The 23,655-nt window shown below is 42.0% G+C and overlaps 1 protein-coding gene across 3 annotated transcripts in view; it reads right to left on the bottom strand.

The window, feature by feature from the left end:
* Nucleotides 1-17,762, bottom strand: part of lrrc1 (leucine rich repeat containing 1) — a 184,290-nt gene extending 166,528 nt beyond the window's left edge. For 2 of the 3 annotated variants that reach the window (XM_060852839.1, XM_060852831.1), the window contains exon 1: nt 16,771-17,762. In XM_060852839.1, the coding sequence (XP_060708822.1) occupies nt 16,771-16,929 (159 nt within the window). In that variant the 5' untranslated portion in view covers nt 16,930-17,762. The remainder of the gene's footprint in view (nt 1-16,770) is intronic. The other variant, XM_060852854.1, reaches the window with a different exon arrangement.
* Nucleotides 17,763-23,655: the final 5,893 nt, after the last annotated feature.

Here is a 23,655-nt window from a genome sequence, read left to right on the forward strand (position 1 = left end):
AGAGAAGGCATGCAAACTGGCCAAAATCAACAGGAAACTAGAAGATTAAGAAAGGTTTAAAAGGTCAACAGAAAGGCATAAAAACAGCTATTAAAAAAATTACACGAGTAAACTAGCTCAGAATGTAAAGACAATAGCAAAAGTTTCTTTAGAAAACAAAAAAAAGTGGCTAAAGTAAACATTGGTCCTTTAGAGGATGAGAAAGGGGATTTAGTAATAGGAAATAAGAAATTAGCCAAGGCATTAAGTAGGTATTCTGTGTTGGTCCTCACAACGGAGGACACGAATAACGTGCCACTGAGTGACAAAGAGCCAAAGGTAAGTGAGGACCTGGAAGAAATCGTTATCACAAAATAGGTAGTGTTGGGCAAACTAATAGAGCTAAGGGGAGACAACTCTCCTGGCCCTCATGGAATGCATCCCAGTGTACTAAAAAGAGATGGTGGGAAAAATAGCAAATGCACTTGTGGTAATTTTCCCAAATTCATTGAACTCTGGAGCAGTTCCAGCAGATTGGAAAACAGCAAATGTGACACCACCATTTAAAAAGGGAGGTAGACAAAAGATAGGTAATTATAGACCAGCTAGCTTAACTTCTGTAGTGGAGAATATGCTCGAGTCTATTATCAAGGAAGAAATAGCAAGGCATCTAGGTAGAAATTGTCCCTTTGGGCAGATGCAGCATAGTTCGTGAAGGTCAGATCATGGTTAACTAATCTAGTGGAATTCTGAGACGACATTATAAATATGGTGGACAAAGGGAATCCATAGATGTGGTATATCAAGATTTTCAAAAGACATTCGACAAGGCGCTCCACAAAAGGCTGCTGTAAGCATTAGGGGCAATGTATTAGCATGGTTAGAGGATTGGTTAACTAACAGTAAGCAAAGAGTGGAAATAAATGACGTGCTATTCTGGTTGGCAATCAATGACTAGTGGTGTGCCTCAAGGATCAGTGTTGGGATCGCAATTATTCACAAATTACATAGATGATTTGGAGCTGGGGAATTCGAGTAATGTGTCAAAGTTTGCGGAGGCCATTAAGATGTGGTAGAACGAAGTGTGCAGAGGACTGTGAAACTTGGCAAAGCAACATAGATAATTTAAGTGTGTGCGCAAAGGTCTGGCAGATGGCGTACAATGTTAATAAATGTAAAGTCATCTGTTTTGGTAGAAATAACAGTAAAAAGGACTATCACTTCAATGGGAAGAAATCAAGCATGCTGCTTTGCAGAGGGACCGGTGTGTCCTTGTGCATGAATCACAGAAGGTTGGTCTGCAGGTAAAACAGGTAATTAAGGTGGCAAATGGAATTTTGTCCTACAATCGTTAAAAGGATTGAGTTTAAAAGCAGAGAGGTTATATTGCAGCTGTAGAGAGTGCTAGTGCGGCAACACTTGAGAAACGATATACTGGTATTAGAAAGGTGCAAAGGCGATTCACTAGGTTGATTCCAGATTTAAGAGGGTTGGCTTATGAGGAAAAACGGAGTAGACTGGGATTATATTCATTGGGATTTAGAAGAATGAAGGGGATCTTATAGAAATATAAAATTATGAAGGGATTAGTTAAGATAGAAGCAGACAGGATGTTTCCACTGGCAGGTAAAGCTAGGACAAGAGAGTACAGCCTCAAAATTAGGGAGAGCAGATTTAGGACTGAATCGAGAAAGAACAACTTCACCCAGAGGGTGGTGATTCTATGGAATTCCCTGCCCAGTGAAGTGTTAAGGCTTCCTCAGTAAATGTTTCTGAAGCTAAGATGTATAATTTTTTTGAACAGTAAAGGAATTAAGGGTTATGGTGAGAGGACGGCTAAGTGAAGCTCAGGCCACGAAAAGATCAGCCATGATTTTATTGAATGGTGGAGCAGGCTCAAAGAGCCAAATGGTCTACTCCTGCTCCTAGTTCTTAGGTTCTTATATTCTTATGGACTGACCAAGGTACCACATTGTGTATGAATATAGATAGTGAATGGTAGTAGATTATTCAATTAGGGCAAGCAAACCTGCTTGTGTCGTCACTCATTATTTACATAATGCTGCTTCAGAACAGGATCATTGTTTAGCAGGAAAGAGCAGGAATCCTGAACATTGTCCTTGCTTTGTTCCATCCCTCCTTAGGCTAGAAATACAAAGGTATTTCCAAAGTCAATCCTGTGAGCATATTAACAAATTCATCTTCTTAACTAATATGGATTGTATATCTCACCATCTTCCCACTGAGCCAGGAGGGGATCCATGCTAAATACAACTTGAGCTTTAATGTAAATTGGTCACCTCTGTATAGGGTTACAAATTGGAAAATAATTAAACCTTTATCTTGCTTGTGTATTTAAAACAAATGAATACATAATGCAGAACACACCTTAAGTAATTAACTTCCAAGTTCAAAAACAATTCAGTTACTTCTGTTTATGGTTTGATCCGTACCACCCTCCTTCAGTAATCAAAGCAAAGTCCGAACTTATTTGTTCAGTTTGACAGAAATTACAATCAGGCAATGATTTTCCCCAAACACAGCAAATTCTAGAAGTTAAACAAGAAATCTTATCAAATAAACTGAGCAATGAATGCTGAATTTCAATTTCTAATTGACCAAGTTCCCTGGTCAATGGTGAAAATGCTTAACAACTAGATATTATGGGAAGAAGTGACACTGTATTTCACAATTTTCCACTTTATTTAGAAAACAGTAATTCCGTCGATCAGAAGTGAAGTATTGCTGAAAAAATGTACTTTATTTAAGCATTTTGCTTTGCACTCATCAAGACAATTTGCAATAAATAGCAAAGTAAAGGGAAAACAACATTTATACTGCAAGAGAGTGCTGACTGATTTACAAGTGAAATCTGATTGGTAAAGTGTGCCTGGAGAATGCACCAGTTACTGATGGCTGACAATTAACTGCCAAGCTTCGATTAGACCATATGAGGATAAGACACTACAGCAGGAGCAGGCTAATCAGCTTATCAAGTCTGATCCACCATTCAATGGCTGATCTGTTAATCCTCAATTGCAATTTCTTGCCTTTTTCTCCACAACACACTGTCCCCTTATTAACTAAGAATCTATCTCAGCATTAAATATAATCAGTGACCCAGCACCTCAGGTAAAGAATTCCACAGATACACTACTCTCGGAAGAAAATTCTCAACTACATTCTAATCTTACATGCATGTATCATTTCTTGGTGCTTCTCATGAATTGTCGTCATTAGTGCAAGATAAAAGGCCTCAACAAATCTGTCCTTTCCCAGCAACTCCTAATTCAAGGAAATGTACAAATAGGATATTATGACTATCAGGATTCAAACCGTAACCTCAAAACAAATGACATGCTGGTGACAGTCACCAGTCACTAACTCATTAGTTAATTCATATATAATGGAATGAATACTTAGTGAGGACGAGCAGATGTTTTCAATTTAACAATAAAATTTCATTTCATTTTGAATGAATTCAATACATGACCCTGGCATAAGTACCATGTAAAGTGAAAATGTTCAAGTCACAACAAAGGTATGACAGGAACATTGTAAAACTATGACCAGATGTTTTAATAAAGCCTAGACTTTTGGAAGGTTAGTGGTTGGAAAGCTCAAAAACTGGAATTCAGACTTTTATACACTTTGACACATTAATGAGCTATATGAACCTAAAAGACATGAAGTTTGTTCTTTAATCACGTGCACCAGATGGAGGCCATTCTACCCATCATGCCAATGCCCACTCGCTTATCTAGTCTCACTTCATGTTTCTTTCCTCTATGTAACTATTTCTCTTACAATTATCTTTCCAAAGTGGCAAATGGGAGTTTAATTCAGAAAAATGTGAGGTGCTGCATTTTGGGAAAGCAAATCTTAGCAGGACTTATACATTTAATGGTAAGGTCCGAGGGCGTGTTACTGAACAAGGAGACCTTGGAGTGCAGGTTCATAGATCCTTGAAAGTGGATACGCAGGTAGATAGGATAGTGAAGGCGGCATTTGGTATGCTTTCTTTATTGGTCAGAATATAGAGTAAAGGAGTTGGGACATCATATGGAGGCTGTACAGGACATTGGTTCGGCCACTGTTGGAATATTGCATGCAATTCTGGTCTCCTTCCCATCAGAAAGATGTTGTGAAACTTGAAAGGGCTCAGAAAAGATTTATAAGGATGTTGACAGGGTTGGAGGATTTGAGCTATAGGGAGAGGCTGGGGGTGTTTTCCCTGGAGCATCGGAGGCTGAGGGGTGACCTTATAGAGTTTTACAAAATCATGAAGGGCATGGATAGGATAAATACATATCTTTTCCCTGAGGTGGGGGAGTCCAGAACTAGAGGGCATACGTTTAGGGTGAGAGGGGAAAGATATAAAAGAGGCAACATTTTCACACAGAGGATGGTACATGTTTGGAATGAGCTGCCAGAGGACGTGGTGGAGGCTAGTACAATTGCAACATTTAAAAGGCATTGGGATGGGTACATGAATAGGAAAGGTTTGGAGTGATATGGGCCTGATACTGGCAGGTGGGACTAGATTGGGTTGGGATATCTGGTCGGCATGGACAGATTGGACTGAAGGGTCTGTTTCAGTGCTGTACATCTCTATGACCCTATAATTGCCACTGAATCTGTATTCACCATTGTATCAAGCAGTGCATTTATTGTGTACAAAGTTATTCTTTCCTCCCATCACTCCTGGTTCTTTGGTTATTAATCCTTCAGCCATTGGAAATTGTTATTTTTATTAGATTCATCTAAATACTTCACACTTTTAAACATCTTGATTAAACCTTACCTTTTCCCACTCAAAGGGGATCCTTCAGTGCTTAAAATGATTCTCTTCAATACCTTCTGTACCCAACATGGTGCCTAAAATTGCAGACAGATGGGTGACAGTGAGGGGGACTGGGAGGAAGCAGCCAGTGCAGGGAATTACCAGGGGTAAGCAATGGGGTTCAGGCCTCTGGCACGGAGCCTGTCTCCGTTGCTCAGAAGGGAAGGGTGGAGAAGAGCAGAGCAATAGTTATTGGGGACTCAATAGTTCAGGGCACAGATAGGCGGTTTTGTGGGGGCGAGAGAGACTCACGTTTGGTATGTTGCCTCCCAGGTGCAAGGGTACGTGATGTCTCTGATCATGTTTTCCGGGTCCTTAAGGGGGAGGGGGAGCAGCCCGAAGTCGTGGTCGACATTGGCGCCAACGACATAGGTAGGAAGAGGGATGAGGATGTTAGGCAGGCTTTCAGGGAGCTAGGTTGGAAGCTCAGAGTTAGAACAAACAGAGTTGTTGTCTCTGGTTTGTTACCCGTGCCACGTGATAGAGAGTCGAGGAATAGGGGGAAGAGAGCAGTTAAATGCGTGGCTACAGGGATGGTGCAGGAGGGTGGGATTCCGGTATCTGGATAACGGGTTCTTTCTGGGGAAGGTGGGACTTCTATAAACAGGATGGTCTACACCTGAACCTGAGAGGCACCAGTATTCTTGGGGGGAGGTTTGCTAGTGCTCTTTGGCAGAGTTTAAACTAACTCTGCAGGGGCATGGGAACCTAGAATGTAGCTTTAGGGTGCAGGACCTGGAGTGTAGGGAGGTTAGGAACATGGCATCAATCTCGAAGGAGGGTGCCTATGAACAGGAAGTGTGTATACTTCAATGCGAGAAGTGTACGAAATAAGGTGGGTTAACTTGCAGCGTGGGTTGGTACCTGGGATTTCGATGTTGTGGCTATTACGGAGACATGGGTAGAACAGGGACATGATTGACTGTTGCAGGTTCCAGGGTTTAAATGTTTTAGTAGGGTCAGAGGTGGTGGTAAAAGAGGAGGAGGTGTGGCATTGCTTGTCAAAGATAGTATTACAGCGGTGGAAAGGACGATGGATGAAGACTCGCCATCCGAGGTAGTTTGGGCTGAGCTTAGAAATAGGAAAGGTGAGGTCACCCTGTTAGGAGTTTTCTGCAGGCCTCCTAATAGTCCTAGAGACGTAGAAGAAAGGATTGCGAGGATGATTCAGGAAAAGAGTGAAAGTAATAGGGTGGTTGTTATGGGGGACTTTAATTTTCCAGATACTGACTGGGAAAGCTATCGCTCGAGTACATTAGATGGGTCAGTGTTTGTCCAATGTGTGCAGGAGGGTTTCCTGACACAATATGTAGACAGGCCAACAAGAGGTGACGCCATACTGGACTTGGTTCTGGGTAACGAACCAGGCCAGGTGTTAGAATTGGATGTAGGTGAGCACTTTGGGGACAGTGGCCACAATTTGGTGACTTTTACTCTAGTGATGAAGAGGGATAAGTGTGCACTGCAGGGCAAGAAAATTATGATGTGGTGAGGCATGACTTAGGATGCGTGGCTTGAAAAAGTAGGCTTCAAGGGAAGGGTGCAATCGATATGTGGAGCTTGTTCAAGGAGCAACTATTGAGTGTCCTTGATAAGTATGTACCTGTCAGGCAGGGAGGAAAGGTTCGTGTGCAGGAGCCGTGGTTTAATAAGGAATTGGAATGCCTTGTTAAAGGGAAGAGGGTGGCCTATGTAAAGATGAGGTGTGAAGGTTCAATTGGGGCGATTGAGAGTTATAAGGTAGCCAGGAAGGATCTAAAGAGAAAGCTAAGAGCAGCAAGGAGGGGGTATGAAAAGTCCTTGTTTGATAGGATTAGGGAAAACCCAAAGGCTTTCTATAGGCATGTCAGGAATAAAAGGATGACTAGGGTAAGAATAGGTCCAGTCAAGGATAGTAGTGGGAAGTTGCGTGTGGAGGCTGAAGAGATTGGGGAGACACTGAATGAATACTTTTCGTCAGTATTCACTCAGGAACAGGACATTGTGACTCAATATTCACATCAGCAACAATTAATTAGAATGGATGGCTTTGAGGTATGTAGGGAAGAGGTGTTGGAAATTCTGGAAAGGGTGAAAATAGATAAGTCCCCTGGGCCTGATGGCATTTATCCTAGGATTCTCTGGGAAGCAAGGGAGAAGATTGCAGAGCCATTGGCCTTGATTTTTATGTCCTTGTTGTCTACAGGAACAGTGCCAGAAGACTGGAGGATAGCAAATGTGGTTGAGTAAAAAATGAGGTCTGCAGATGCTGGAGATCACAGCTGCAAATGTGTTGCTGGTCAAAGCACAGCAGGTTAGGCAGCATCTCAGGAATAGAGAATTCGACGTTTCGAGCATAAGCCCTTCATAAGGGCTTATGCTCGAAACGTCGAATTCTCTATTCCTGAGATGCTGCCTAACCTGCTGTGCTTTGACCAGCAACACATTTGTAGCAAATGTGGTTCCCTTGTTCAAGAAAGGGAGTAGGGATAACCCTAGTAACTATAGGCTGGTGAGTCTCACTTCTGTTGTGGGCAAAGTCTTAGAGAAAATTGTAAGGGATAGGATTTATGAACATCTGGATAGGAATAATGTGATCAAGGACAGTCAGCATGGTTTTGTGAAGGGCAGGTCGTGCCTCACAAACCTTACTGAATTCTTTGAGAAGGTGACTAAGGAGGTGGACGAGGGTAAAGCGGTAGATGTGGTGTATATGGATTTTAGTAAGGCATTTGATAAGGTTCCCCATGGTAGGCTGCTGCAAAAAATACGGAGGTATGGCATTAAGGGTGAGTTGGAGGTTTGGATTAGGAATTGGCTGGCTGGAAGACGACAGAGGGTAGTAGTTGATGGTAAAGGTTCATCTTGGCGTGCTGTTACTAGCAGTGTTCTGCAAGGATCTGTTTTGGGACCATTGCTGTTTGTCATTTTTATAAAGGACCTGGGGGAGGGGCTAGAAGGTTGGGTGAGCAAATTTGCGGATGATACGAAAGTCGGTGGAGTTGTTGACAGTGAGGAAGGATGTGGCAGGTTACGGCGGGATATAGATAAGCTGCAGAGCTGGGCAGAAAGGTGGCAAATGGAGTTCAATGTAGCTAAGTGTGAAAAGATTCACTTTGGTAAGAGTAACAAGAAGATGGGGTACTGGGCTAATGGTCAGATACTTGGTAGTGTGGATGAGCAGAGGGATCTTGGTATCCATGTACACAGATCTCAAAGTTGCCACCCAGGTAAATAGTTCTGTGAAGAAGGCATATGGCGTACTGGCTTTTATTGGTAGAGGAATTGAGTTCCGGAGTCCTGAGGTCATGTTGCCGTTGTATAAGACTCTGGTGCGGCCGCATCTGGAGTATTGTGTGCAGTTTTGGTCGCCATACTATAGGATGGATGTGGAGGCACTGGAATGGGTGCAGAGGTTTACCAGGATGTTGCCTGGTATGGTAGGAAGATCGTATGAGGAAAGGCTGAGGCACTTGGGGCTGTTTTCATTGGAGAAAAGAAGGTTTAGGGGTGACTTGATAGAGGTGTACAAGATGATTAGGGGTTTAGATAGGGTTGACCATGAGAACCTTTTTCCACATATGGAGTCAGCTATTACGAGGGGGCATAGCTTTAAATTAAGGGGTGGTAGGTATAGGACAGATGTTAGAGGTAGATTCTTTACTCAGCGAGTCGTGAGTTCATGGAATGCCCTGCCAGTAGCAGCGGTGAACTCTCCCTCTTTATGGGCATTTAATGGGCAGTAGATAGACATATGGCGGATAGTGGGCTCATGTAGGTCAGGTGGGCTTGGATTGGCGCAACATCAAGGGCCAAAGGGCCTGTACTGCACTGTATTTTTCTATGTTCTACAATATTCCAACTAGGACCAAACTTGCGTTTTCAAAGGTTGACTAAAGTCTTCTGTATTTGTACTGAAACCTTGGAAAACCTCACAGTGTAGTGTTGTTTATGGTTCTAAGTGTCTGAAAGGGTTAATACTGAGGAATGTCTGAAGCATCACCTACTATGATAACATGCTAACGTGATGGGAGAAAGCTTAGAACCTCAAAAGGATTAAGAGCTAACATCTGGGTTCCATTCAATGTCTTTGTAACAAGGTCTTATCATATCGGTGTGATTTGTACTTGTTGCTAACCTGCAATTAACTATATCTAGTTTCAGACAAAAGCCTCTTCTCATTAGGCTAGCAAATGTTTTTTTCAACCGTATCAGACCAAGTGAACCCCTGTAGAACCCTACCCTAAAAAAAGGATGATGAGAGCAAACATACCCCATACTACGTCATAGTTGAGATAGTCCCATGAACCAAGGTTAGCAATGAGAATAAATCATACATTTATCGCTCTCCATTCTGAAACAGTCATTCACCAACACTTTTTTTTGTTCCTCAGCTAATTTTGTATCCGTGCTACTCCTGCTCCCTTTATCACATGGGCTTCAATTTTGCAAATAAAGGCTAAGATGCAATGCCTTTTGAAAATTAAAAACAAGCAACTGAATAGTCCACCCTCTCCATGATATAGTAAAAATCAAATCAAGTTAACGAAACAGGATTTTCACTTAAATGTGTGCAGATTCACAGTTATTGGTCCACACTTGTCCATATGTCTGTTCATTTTCTACTGGATCAGTTTCCAAATGTACCATTAAGTGACTGTCCTGTAATTTTTTTTTTGCTGACTCTTCATTTTTGAACAGAGGTAACAGTTGAATTCTCCAGTCCTCTGGTGTCATTTCTGCATTCGAGAACTGGGACCAGCATTTCCAAAATTTCTACCCTTACTTTGATCAGGCATTTAGGATGCATTCCATCTGAACCAGATGACATACTCATTTCAAGTACTTGCAACCTTTCTAATTCTCCCTATTCATTTTGTTTGAATTTTACCCAGCACCTTAGCCTGATTTTCCTTCCTCAGCCACACCTTCTACCTCTATCCATCTCTGGTTCCTTATCAGGTGCACTGAAAACTCTTTCAGTTAATAACGTTCATGGAGGATTAAGTGAGCGTCCAATATATTTATTGTACTGTGCGTTTAGATGGGAACAAAGAGGATACAAGATAACTGACAAAAAATGGACTAATTTGGTGGAACTGACCATAGTGTTGCTTCTTCCACCATGCAAATTAGACTTTTCCAATTTGATCATTTCTTAATATGACCACATAAAACTCAAGAACAAGTCAATGTCTCAACGTACAGAGGCTTATACTAGCTCAGATGAACTTGAAAAAATTGAAAATACCCTCTTAGCTTCACAATAAGCCATCAACAAATAGATCTCATTTGAGCAACAATATGTAGTACAAAACATCATTGTATGTAGGAAATCATTATTACTGGAGGGAACAGGAAAGTCTGAAGAGTGGAAATCGAATTCTGAACTTGTACTCAATAGTCCAGCTTCAAATGACATTTAATCGGAAACTTTATCAATTTTAGCCACTGTGTGGAACGCGTCACAAGCTGCAGTTTAATGGGGAGGATGGATTAAAATAGACAGTTTGTTTGTGGATCGACTAATCTTAGCTGTTATCATTGAAATTAAGGACTAATGCACCATTTATTTCTTCAGGCCAGTTTCATTTTTCATCTGTAAACAAGATATCTCACTCCTTTATAATATTGAATTTAGTTATTAAGTACCATGTTTTTAAATTAATCCATGCATTTCTTCCAATGTTTACACAAAGGCCTAATTCTCAGATAGCTTTACCTGAGATAACATCTCTAACAGTACCACACAAATTCAGTTATTAGCTATTTATCTCTTTCAGTTGCACAGTCGAGGAAAGTCTACAGTACAATTCCAATAAGGTGATCATCTCTTTCTTAATTCTCAGTTCCACCCAAATAACTTCCCTGGACATGTTCCTAGGAATATCTTCCCTAGGTACAGCCGTAATGTCACCCCAATCCAAAATGCCACTCCTGCTCTTGTCCCCGTTTCTATCCTTCCAATAGCATTTATGCCCTGGAACATTAAGCTGCCACATGTTCACCCCTAAGCCACATCTCTAATTGCTATGATATCCCAATCCCATATTCCTAACCATGCCCCGAGTTCATCTGCCTTACCTAAACGGCCTCTTGCATTGAAAAAAAATGCACTTTAAATTGATCAATCCTACCTCATTTTCTACTTTGTTCCTGTCTATTTGACTTACTCGTTTTCACAACTGCACCAGTCTCAGACTGATCACTTTCCTCATTATCTTCCTGGGTGCCACCCCCACCTCCTTACTAGTTTAAATCTTCCTGAGCAGCTCGAACAAATCTTCCTGTCAGTATATTAGTCCCCTTCCAATTCAGGTACAATCCATCCTTCTCAGACAGGTCACTTCTACCTCAGAGGATGCTTCCAATGATCCAAAAATGTGAATCTTTCTCCCCTACACCAGCTCCTCAGCCACACATTCACCTGCTCCATTCTCCTATTTCTACCTTCGCTAGCTCGTGGCATAGAGAGTAATCCAGATATTACTAACCTCGAGGACCTTCCTTTTAAATTCCTGCCTAACTTCCTACATCTGCCTGCATCTCTAGCTCGAGAGTCCCCATCACAAATCGATCGCTTGGAAACTGGCATACCTCTCGTTACATTGGAGCCAATCACAGTACCAGGAACCTGGCTAGATGTAGCACTATCACCCACTACATTTTTCATAACAGCATACTTGTTTGAGATGGGATAGCCACAAGAGACTCCTGCACTCTCCATTTCCTACCTTTTGTCAAGGTCACCCTCTACCTGACTATACCTGCAGAGTATCTCCCTCCCTGCAACTGCCATCCATCACACCTCCTTGCTCTGTAAAATTCTTCATTGCCTGGGTCAGTTGGGGCAACACTTAGAGGCAATCCGATCAGATTCACAACTCAACATTTTCTGCATACATAATCATCAGTAACATGGAAACTCTACCTAACCTCCCACATCAGACAGGAAGAGCACATCACTCTACTAAAGGCCATCTTTGCACCTTAACCCTCTACAGGCCCAGTCTTACTGCTCTGATGCAGGATTAGTACCTATGTTTTTATATTTTACAATTTCAAACAAGAGACAGATCTCAATAACAACTTTTAATCAAAAAAAAAACTCAGTCCACTCAATTGTAGTTTTACAAAAGAAAATAAGTTAGTTTACACTTTAAAAAGGCACTTAGCTGCTCCCCTACTGTGAGCTCCCACACACAGGTTTCTCCAAGGTTAGCTGTGAATTTCGCTGTCTATTTTTCTTAAAATAAACTCTGATGTCCAGAGATACTTGAAACCAGTCAGCAAAAGGCAGCAGCAATGCAGGTTACTGGTGGGTCTTTCTCGGTTTGAATCAGTGCCCATGTGGTCACTGTCCTTAGTCTGTCTTCCTCCATTTTAAAGGGCCGTTGTTTTGATATCCCCCCCGCGCCCGGCAAAATTCCAAAAGAATGCAACAGCATATGAAACAGTAATTAAAGAAAATCAGCTCCAACACTGAAAATATCTCAAAAAAAAGCTACTTCACAACCACAACCTTTTCCATGTCCTCCATCTTGGATTACCCAAAATCCCTGTCTTCGCATCAATGTTTCAAAAGCCTCTATTTCTTCCATTGATCTTTACATATTAAATATAGAGATATACAGCACGGAAACAGACCCTTCCGTCCAACACGTCAATGCTGACCAGATACCCTCACCTAATCTAATCCCAATCTCCGGCACTTGGCCCATATCTCTCTAAACTCTTCCTATTCATATACACAGTCAGATGCCTTTTAAATGCTGCCATTGAACCAACCTCCACCACTTCCTCTGACAACTTATTCCATACACGCACTACCCTTTGCGTGAAAAAGTTGCCCCTTACGTCCCATTTGTATCTTTCCCCTCTTTCCCTCTAGTTCTGAACTCCCCAACCCCAAGGAAAAGACTTTGTCTGTTTACTCTATCCATGCCACTCATGATTTTATAAACCTCTATAAAGGTCACCCCTCAGCCTCCAACACTCCACGGAAAACAAACCCAACCTATTCAGCCTCTCCCAATAGCTCAAATCCTCCAACCCTGGTAACATCCTTGTAAATCTTTTCTGAACCCTCTCAAGTTTCACAACGTCCTTCCGACAGGAAGGAGACCAGAACTGCACACAATATTCCAAAAGTGGCCTGACCAATGTCTGGCAACATGACCTCCCAACTCCTATACTCAATGGTCTGACCAATAAAGGAAAGCTTACCAAAAGACTTCTTCATTATCTTACCTATCTGCAACTTCACTTTCAAGGAACTATGAACCTGCACTCCAAGGTCTCTTTGTTCAGCCACAATCTGAAGAACTTATTATTAAGTGAACAAGTCCTGCTCTGATTTGCTTTTCCAAAAATGCAGCACCTCACATTTATACAAATTAAAGTATAAGAGCTGGCAAGTCATGTTAAAATTGTACAAGACATTGGTTCGGCCACATTTAGAATACGGTGTACAGTTCTGGTCACCACATTACCAAAAGGATGTGGACACTTTGGAGAGGGTTCAGAGAAGGTTTATAAGGATGCTGCCTGGTATGGAAAGTACTAGTTATGAAGAGAGGTTGAGTAGGTTAGGTTTATTTTCACTAGAAAAAATGAGGAGATTGAGGGGGGAACCTGATTGAGGTTTACAAAATCATGAAGGGTAGACAGGGTGGATAGAGACAAGCTTTTTCCGAGGGTGAAGGATTCAATAACGAGAGGTCATGCTTTCAAGGTGAGAGGTGGAAAGTTTAAGGGGGATACACTTGGCAAGTACTTCACACAGAGGGTGGTGGGCATTTGGAACACGTTGTCAGCAGAGGTGCTAGGGGCAGGCATGGTAGATTCATTTAAGATGCACCTGGACAGATGCATGAGTAGGTGGGGAGTAGAGGGATATAAATGCTAAGCAATTGACCGACAGGTTTGGACAGTGCATTTGGAGGGCCGAAGGGCCTATTCCTGGGCTGTAAATTTTCTTTGTTCCAAACTCCATCTGCCACTCTTCAGCCCATTGGCCCATCTGATCATGATTCCGTTGTACTCTGAGGTAACCTTCTTCACTAGCCACTACACCTCCAATTTTGCTGTTGTCCGCAAACTTAGTAACTATATCTCCTATGTTCACACTCAAATCATTTATATAAATGCCAAAAAGCAGAGGACCCAGCATCAATCCTCTGTTACTTTTTCAAAAAACTCAATCAAGTTTGAGAGACATGATTTTCTACACACAAAGCCATGCTGACTATCCCTGATCAGTCCTGGCCTTTCCAAGTATATGTAAATCCAGTCCCTCAGGATTCACTTCAACAATTTGCCCACCAACGTTTAGACTCACCGATCTATAGTTCCCTTGTTCAGGTTATGAGGCATACAGGAAAGTAGATAAAATCATAACATACCAAATTCTTTGTCTTGTTTTAGGCTTGGGTTTTCTTATCATTTAGAAACCAAAAATTGTTTGTAAATGACTCACATCAGAGATTTACACCAGTGAGGAAGGGTATTCTATGAACGGCATAAACCAACCATAGCTAACTAAGGAAGTTAAGGATAATATCAAATTGAAAGAAAAAACATTCAACAGGCCAAGATTAGTGGTAAACTAGAGGATTGGAAATGTTTTGAAAGTAAACAAAGATGACCAAAAAGAAAATAAAGAGCAAGAAAATGAATGACGATGATAAAGTAGCAAGTAATATAAAAATGGACAAATAAGGAGGACTATTTTAAATATACAAAAGGAGGTGGCCAAAATGAACATCAGCCACTTAGAGAATGAAGTTGAGAAAATATGTTTGAGTGGTAACCAGGAGCAGCCACAGATTAACAGAATGATTGCCATCAAATCAAAGATAATTTTTTATGGTTTTTGCAGCCTGAATTGTTACTTCCAGCAATTAGTGAATCAATAACATTTGATCCCTTTGCACCTTTACCCAAGTTGGACTCTCATTTTCCAAAGAGGAAGTAGCACGATTATCCATCCGACCAAATTGCACCAGATGTCAGATTTATAGTGAATTAATTTGCTATTTGCACATCTATTCTTGGAATATGGGATAAAGGTGGAATTAATTATTCCTGAGCTTGCTCCGCAAGTTAGAACCTGGTAGATCTGTCCTCCTGCAAGATTGTAGAGCACTTTGTCTCTCTGTCAATGTTTTTCTCAGCATCAACCATATTTTCATGTCATCCATAGATGCAGATACAAAGAATGAACAAATGATGTATATGCACATACCTGAATCCTACTTTCTACTAGTCTGAGTTATTACCTTTGAAGCACAATTTCTCTACTGTTTGTGACCACTTATCCCATTCTACTACATTTCCTCCTTGAGGCCACATGATTCAACTTACTGAAGACTTTTTTTTAAATCATTACAAAAGTCTACAATGTCTGTTACTCCCTCAAAGAATTCAATACATTTGGTCAAGCATGCCTTTATTCATTGAGCTTTTTTAATCAATCTCTCCATTGTACAAAACTTGAGTGCTCCTTGAAAACAAAGCCATGCAGTTAAAATTTTCTGTCTTGCATTCATCTGGTCAGACAAAAAATACCAAATCCCAACTGGCACGACAATTTATATTACGTGACGAAAGGCTTCTGTGAACCAGGAAGTCGACTTTAGTTGCAACATTGCCACTAAGAATGCAACACAAGCACAGGGGACAAAATTTTCCTGGCACATTCTCCATGACAACTTGACCAGAATTCACTAACCAACCAGTCAACACCCTTTTCTCACACAGTATAAATTGTGTGTCTCTTTGAAATTTGACATTCTCACATTTACATTGACAAGCCCAAGATGAATATCACTAACAATATTTTTCTTCTGTTGTTTTTTACATCATATTTTAGTTGGTAGATTTTGTTTTGCATACAACTTTCAGTAAAAACACTTGTGTTTAGAAAACCAGTCACTATTGCCTGGAGCCCAAATCTAACCTTTGGCTTCATTTGCTGGTATTATAGAAAACTGACTCAGCCTGGAAACCTTGATACCTGAATCAATTGTTTCTTAAAGCACATTTCATTTAGGGTAATTTTTTTTCCCAAGGTTATCGGGAACTAAATTGAAACATTTCAAGAAAAGAGAATCTAACACTGTCTAAATGAATAATAAAGCTTCCATTACCTGGCGAAACACTTTGGAATGAACTTAACACTTTAAAATACCATCTCCCACACAAATCACCCAGCAACATGAGCAAAATTGCGAATGAACAAGCATCTTCCTTCTTGGGAATTAGGAAGTTGAGTGTTGAGACAAATTTGTATTCAATCATTTAAAATAAAAAGATTTCTTCACTTTGGTCAGAATGAGGTTCACACCCAATCCCAGCAGTAAAGAAGCAGTCTGTCTGTTATCATTCCAGTTTCTGGAACAACAACCCATCTTTAGTTCCATATCCCAGCCAGTGACAATCCTGTCTTTCAATACAGAAGTATTGTAGTTTCATTTGTATTACTGGCGATTAAAAGCTATTCGCAAACTGAATCAAGGTGTAAAACGTGGGATTCCCTCTAAGTAGACAAATCAATACTGAATATAAAAGACGTGTCAGGAAGAAAAGCCAACTTGTAAATCATTCTTATTGCCAATTAGAAGTAAACCCTGCCAGGTCTTTGACATTTCAGGATTTCCGCTCCCCCAACCACCAACCCACAAATCACAGTGGCCAATGTCAACAAATACCGATGGCAGTTCTGGATCCCTAGAGCAAAAGTCAACTGAAATTTACGTCTTTTTTCTTCTTCTTAGGCTTCTTTTTGCTAGAGTAACTTTACTTCGTGCGCAGTTTTGTTTAAAAAAAAACAACCTTAAATACAAGCTTACAATTTTAAGCGCCTCCAGCGGAGATCAGGTGCAACGTTGGTACTTTTTTAAACCACGAAAAGTCAAGCCAGCAAAACAAATAAAACACGGGTTGGGGGCTGCGGTTTCGGTACTTACTTTGGGCAGTTCACGTAGTTGGTTGGCGTCGAGCAGCAGTTCCTCCAGACTCCGGCTGTAGCGATAAATCTCATCAGGGACGGCGAGGAGCGAACAGTGTCTCCTGTCCACCGCTTCGACGTGCCGGTTGCACCGCCACAGCGGAATGCAGTTAAACATGTCTCGGGCTCCGAGGGGGTCGGCGGCACGGTTGGACTCCCGGGGGGGTCACGCGGTTCCAGGAGAAGGCTCTTGGTGGGTGGTCTCGCGGTTCCAGAGGGTTTCGGGTAGAGGGTGGTCTCGCGGATCCCCTGGAAGGTTCTCGAGGGGAACAGAGAGTCTCGCGGGTCCGGGCGGAGGTAGCGATTCCTAGGGGCTTCTGGGAGAAGGGGTCTCGCGGATCCCGTGGAAGGTTCTCGAGGGGCTCTCGCGGTCGCGGGGGGAGGGAGTCTCGCGGTTCCCCTGGAAGGTTCTCGAGGGGGAAGAGGGGCTCTCGCGGTCGCGGGGGGAGGGAGCCTCGCGGTTCCCCTGGAAGGTTCTCAGTGCGGGGGTCTCGCGAATCCCGCTGAAGGTTGTCGAGGTGAGGCGCTCTCGCGGTTCCAGGCGAAGGCTCTTCCCCCGTTCCCCTGGCTGGCTATCCGGGCGGCGACAAGCCAGAGGCTCTCTGTATTCACTGCCCCGGTTCCTGAAGCCTGCCGCCTCCAACCATCCACCCGCAGAGAAACAACCGTGGTGGGCGCCAGCGGGCCGGGCATTCAACCTGATATCTAATCGAAGCGAGTAATTTCAAAGCCCCGACTCCAGCCCGGCTTTCTTCTTCTCCTCCTCCCTCTCCGGCTGGCTGCTTTCAATTGGCGTCTGGCCCCAGTTTCGGGGGAAGTTTCTCAAAGGTAAACCAGTCCGTTCCTTTCAGTCTCTCCGTTGTCCTACATTTCTACTCTTTTTCCGTCTCGATCAGGATTTGCTCTGGTCCCAGTTCGTGAACCGGAACACACACTCCCTCCTTCAGCTGACGTCACGCTCCCAGCGGCCCACGGAGAGGGAGAGGGAGAGAGAAAGGGCAGGCGGTGTGGAGAGAGGGATTGTGCTCAAACTGGGAGGAGGGTGGCACTGAAGGCGAGCAAGAGGAGAATAAATGAATCCAAGGATTGAAAGTCGGAGGAGAGCCGGGGGGGGGGGTGAGAGAGACAGTGGGGGAGGGTTGAGAAAGAAGGGATGAGGGGAAAAGTGGGAGAGGAGGAGGAGGTGATGAAAGAAGGGGAGGTGGGAGGGATGAAAGTGGGGGGGGAGGACAATAGGTGAAGGTAGACCAACGGGAGTATAGAAAGAAAGTCAGGAAAGTGAGGGGAGGAAATGGGGTTAAAAAAAGGGTGGGTATTTGTGTAAACTTGGAAAAAGTTGTGAATTTCCTGTTGTGTGGAAAGTGAAGGATGTACTGTGTTGCCTTCCATTCCCTTCCTTTTTTTTGTTACTCGTTGTCAATGGCAAGCTGAAGATCATCTTCTCCCACAGCAACTGGTTCTTCTCTGCAGTGAGGGCGACAGCAAGAGGGATGGTGATTTAGCTGTAAATGCCGAATTGTTATCACTGAGATTTATTTCATGAGGTCACAGTGTTTCAGCCACTGAACTTACTCAGATAGTAAACATAATGGGACAGCAAGGTATAATTCACAATGATGCCAATTCTGACCCTATCATAGAATTCCTACAGTATGGAAGCAGACCTTTCGACCCATCCAGTCAGCACTGACGTTCCAATGAGCATCCAACCTAGACCCACCCCTCTGTAACCCTGTATTTTCATTGGCTAATCCGCCTAGCCTAAGCATCCGTAGACACTATGGGCAATTTAGTGTGGCCAATCTACCTAATCTGCACATTTTTGGACAGAAAAGAGTCTTCGCGAAAAAAAAATCACCTGTATGTTAAGGTACTGCACATATCTTTTAAAGTGCATCATGTAATACATCAATTTGATTCTATAATTTGCAACAATAGAGCTCTCGAGACCCATACCTAGTAAAGAAAAGCAGGGGGCCCATGCAGTCATTTGGGCTCTGCTGACACCTCAGCTCAATATATGAGTGAGAAATGCACTGATCTGTATGTAATAATGATAATTCGGAGCTGTGTATGTAAATGTGGAAATATGAATGGCATTACCTAATGTACAGTGTATCAAATTATTCTATGCATATTTTATGAATAAAGTATATTTTTGAAATGAAAAAAACCTAGTAAGTGATTCCCTATCACCACATGTAGTACCGAGTTTCCCGGCTGCTTTTTTGCACCTCCTAGTGGCTGATTGTAGAACAAAACTGTTAAGAATCAAGGAACGTGTCTTTTGCCAACATTAGTTCATGATCCTAGCTGAAACATAAACAAACCTTTTCTCAATGTGAACCTGTCTATGTATATATTTTCCAACTCATTCTGGTTTTGTTATACCCGGTGTCCAGTGAACAAAGAAATAACAGAGAAGGAGAACAAAATGAAAGATTAGCAGATGATCAACCTCTACAAATAATTATAGAACATTATTTCACAAATATAAGAATACAGGTTTTGGAAATGAAAACAATTGATTAAAATGCAGATTATGAGGATTATCACTAGAACGTATATATTGAAAAAGTAGGTATGATTGTCCGTGTATTATTTTTAGCTAACTGTCCCCTCAATAACCATACATATCTGAGAGTGAGGTCTTCAGTCACTGGGAATTTTCCAATTGAACTCAATTTTGCTGGAGCTCATTCATGTCATAATCCATCATGCGCTGACAGGGACAATTCTACTCTTGTGTTGAAAGAAATTTCACAGAATTTTGAAAGCTGACAACACAGGAGGAGACTATTCAGTCTATTGTCCCTTTGCTGGCTAAAAATCAGTCATGCTTTGTCCACTTTGCTGCCTTCTGTCCATAAATTAGATTACAGTGTGGAAACAGGTCCTTCGGCCCAACTAGTCCACACCGACCCGCCGAAGCGTAACCCACCCATACCTCTGCATTTACCCCTTACCTACCCACACCCCTAACCTAACACTACAGGCAATTTAGCATGGCCAATTCACCTGACCTGCACATCTTTGTGCAAGAAACCGGAGCACCCGGAGGAAACCCACGCAGACACAGGGAGAACGTGCAAACTCCACACAGTCAATCGCCTGAGGCGGGAATTGAACCCAGGTCCCTGGCGCTGTGAGGCAGCAGTGCCTAACCACCGTGCCGCCCACTAAAATCCTGAAAGCTCCTCTTCTTCCACCGCTTGCCTAAATCTTTCTTAAAATTATTAATGGAATCAGCTTTCACCAACCTTTCAGGTTGAACATCCCAAATCTCAACAATTCCAAATGAAAGTAAATATCTTACCTTCCCTCTAGATCTTTTACCAATGATTTTGCATTAAAGATCACCAGATCTTAACCCAATCTGCAGTAGGAATATACTTTTTCTATCTCCTTTACAAAAAAACTCTATCAGTTTGAAAATCTCTCTGCCACCTTTTAACCTTGTTGCAATGGTGATAATTATGGACTGTGAAAATGGTTAGCTTGGGTGGCTGGTTTGTAATGCAGAGTAATGCCAACACTGTGGATTCAATTCCTGCACTGGCTGACATTGCTATGAAGGATTTTCCTTCCCAATTTCTCCCATTGCCTGAGGTATGGTGACTCCCCAGCTAAACCACCACCAGTTGTCTCTCTCTCTCTCTGTCTGTCTCTGTCTGTCTGTCTGTCTGTCTGTCTGTCTCTCTCTCTCTAATGAGAGAACAGCCCTGTGCTCTACGAGGGCTATGGAAACTTTACCTTTATGGTAATTTTAACTTCCATCATTTGATTAGTGTACCTGTTTAAAATGGAAGAAATATGGACCTAAAATAGCTGTAGTGCTAATGTGATCACAGATTAGGGCAAACCTTGTGAGACCCATGTGTAAAACAAACAATACTATCTGCATTGTGATTACCATTTTATCTGAAGACATCAAATCAAGGCAACTGAGTCAACATCAAGAAATTTGCATTTTCAATTTACTTTATATGGATGATAATTTCACATATTGGGTGATGAAACGTTCACAAGTTAACCAGCTCAGAAAGGCAGTGAAGCCAGATTCCAGAATATACACTGGACTATACTTTAACAGTTGTTTTTGAGCAGCAGAGCAGATAGAGATGGCAAAATGAATTTGTACAATAAGAACTAGAATTGTCCCTCTCCCTTCCTGTATTTTTCATTAGCTCAGAGTACAGCACTGGGTGAATAGGTAATTTGCAAAAACTAGCCATTCACTAAGACAAAAATATTTAAACTTGCTGAAATTGTACAGGACTTTGGTAAGTGAACACCCGGCTCATTCTGTGTAGTTTTGGTCTCCAGATATGAGGAAGGGTGTTCTGGCTATGGAGGGAGTGGCAACAAAAGTTTAACAGACTGATTCTTGTGATGGGCAGGAATGATGAATGAAGAGAGACCAGATAAGTTAGGACTATATTTGCTGGAGTTTAGAAGAATTATGGAGAAATCTCAGAATGTATAAAATTCTAATGAGGAGGATGTTCCTGACAAACAGCTAGACTCGAACCAGGGATCATAGTCTAAGGTTATGGGTAGGCCATTTAGGACAGAGATGAGAAATCTCTTCACCCAGAGAATAGTGAACCTGTGGAATTTTTTGCCACAGAAAGTGGCAAGCCAAGTCCTTGAAAGTTTTCAAGAAGGACTTAAATATGGTTCCTAGGGGCCAAAGGGATTAAAAAATGTACGGGGAAAAAGCAGGACGAAGGTACTAAGTTGCACGATTGGTCATGATCATGTTGACAGGCAGGGCAGGGTCAAAGGACCAAATGGCCAACTCCATACTCTGCTAATGCTAAGAATACAAGTCAACCATTAAACAGCAGTAATGTCAGGTTAAGAATTTAATTCAGCAAACACTTTATTAATGAGCACCGATAGGACAAGGAGTGTGCAAGTTGATCAAATATTCTGGATAATCAGATGTATGCATAACTGCCATAAACCCTGATCAAGCGAAGTTTTGAGTCATCAGTATCCCTCAAAATCTACTTAAAAACATCAGTACACCTCCTAAATCAATGTTAAAAACACATAGTAAGTATGAGAAACATAATGCAGGGGTTATACACATCAATGTTATGCTTTATTTACAGCATAAATACACGATTATCACAGTATTAAAGGTATGTAATTTTTGCTGATTGATAAGATGCTGTTTAAAGCACAGTTTGCTGTACCTCAAGGTCACTAAGCTCTATCAAGAGTGGGGTGCTGGAAAAGCACAGGAAGTCAGGCAGCGTCCAAGGAGCAGGAGAATTGATGTTTCGGGCATATGCCCTTCATCAGGAATCATCAACATTTCAGGCATAAGCCCTTCATCAGGAATCTACTTCCCCTGCTCCTCAGATGCTGCCTGACCTGTTGTCCTTTTCCAGCACCCCACTCTCGACTCTGATCTCCAGCATCTGCAGTCCTCACTTTCTCCCACTCAGCACAATGCTGTCTAACTTATTTTCACTGTCTAAAACAGATACACTTTATTTTTTGTGTGTGTTTGATGTAAGACCAGAAGACATGGGAGCAGAAATTAGGCCATTCAGCCCATTGAGTCTGCTCTGCCATTCAATCATAGCTGATACGTTTCTCAACTCCATTTTTCTGCCTTCTCCCTTTAACCTTGGATTCTTGATTGTCAAGGGGATCAATCTATCTCTGTCTTAAATATATTCAAAGACATGGCCTCCACAGCCTTCTGTGGCAACGAATTCCATAGATTCACCACTTTCTGGCTGAAGAAATTTCTCCTCATCTCCAGTCGAAAGGATCTTCCTTTTACTCAGAGTCTGTGCCCAGTCTGTTTCCTGCTAATGGAAACATCTTATCAACATCCACTCTGTTCAGGCCTTTCAGTATTCTTTAACTTTCAATTAGATCCCCCCTCATCCTTCTAAACTCCATCGAGTATAGACCCAGAGTCCTCCAACATTCCTCATTTGTTATGCCTTTCATTCTTGGGATCATTCTCGTGAACCTCCTCTAGAGCCGCTCCAATGCCAGTAAATCCTTCCTGAGATACGTTATGGACCAGGCCAGACCCCCTTAAAACAATTCAAGAAGGTAGCCTAGACCCTAACTTTTCTCGTTGTTTTAAGCAAGATGTAAAGTGAATATTCCAGGAGCAACGGCAGCTGGTTAAACCACTTGGTTTTAAACAAAACAGGCTTTATTTACACACAAACAAAAGAAAACCAAATTTAGAATAACATATCTGTTTGAAAAGTGTCAAAAATTGTGGCACTGGAAAAGAACAGCAGCTCAGGCAGCATACGAGGAGCAGGAGAATCAACATTTCAGTCATAAGTGGTGGAGGCTGGTGCAATTACAACATTTAAAAGCCATCTGGATGGGTATATGAACAAGAAGGGTTTAGAGGGATATGGGCCAAATGCTGGCAAATGGGGCTAGATTGAATTAGGATAACTGGAGTTTAAATGAGATTAATGCGAGGTGCTCCATGTTGGAAAGGCAAATCAGAGCAGCACTTGTGCACTCAATGGTAAGGTCCTAGGGAGTGTTGCTGAACAAAGAGACTTTAGATTGCAGGTTCATTGTTCCTTGAAAGTAGAATCACAGGTAGATAGGATAGTGAAGAAGGCATTTGGTATGCTTTCCTTCATTGGTCAGAGCATTGAGTATAGGAGTCATGTTGCTTTGTGTGTGGGAAATCATGTCTCACAAACTTGATTGAGTTTTTTGAAGAAGTAATGAAGAGGATTGATGAGGGCAGAGTGGTGGGTGTGATCCATATATACTTCGTAAGGTGTTCAACAAGGTTCCTCATAGTAGACTGATTAACAAGGTTGATCTCATGGAATAC

This window comes from Hemiscyllium ocellatum, chromosome 3, assembly GCF_020745735.1.
Source record: "Hemiscyllium ocellatum isolate sHemOce1 chromosome 3, sHemOce1.pat.X.cur, whole genome shotgun sequence".
NCBI classification, from domain to species: domain Eukaryota; kingdom Metazoa; phylum Chordata; class Chondrichthyes; order Orectolobiformes; family Hemiscylliidae; genus Hemiscyllium; species Hemiscyllium ocellatum.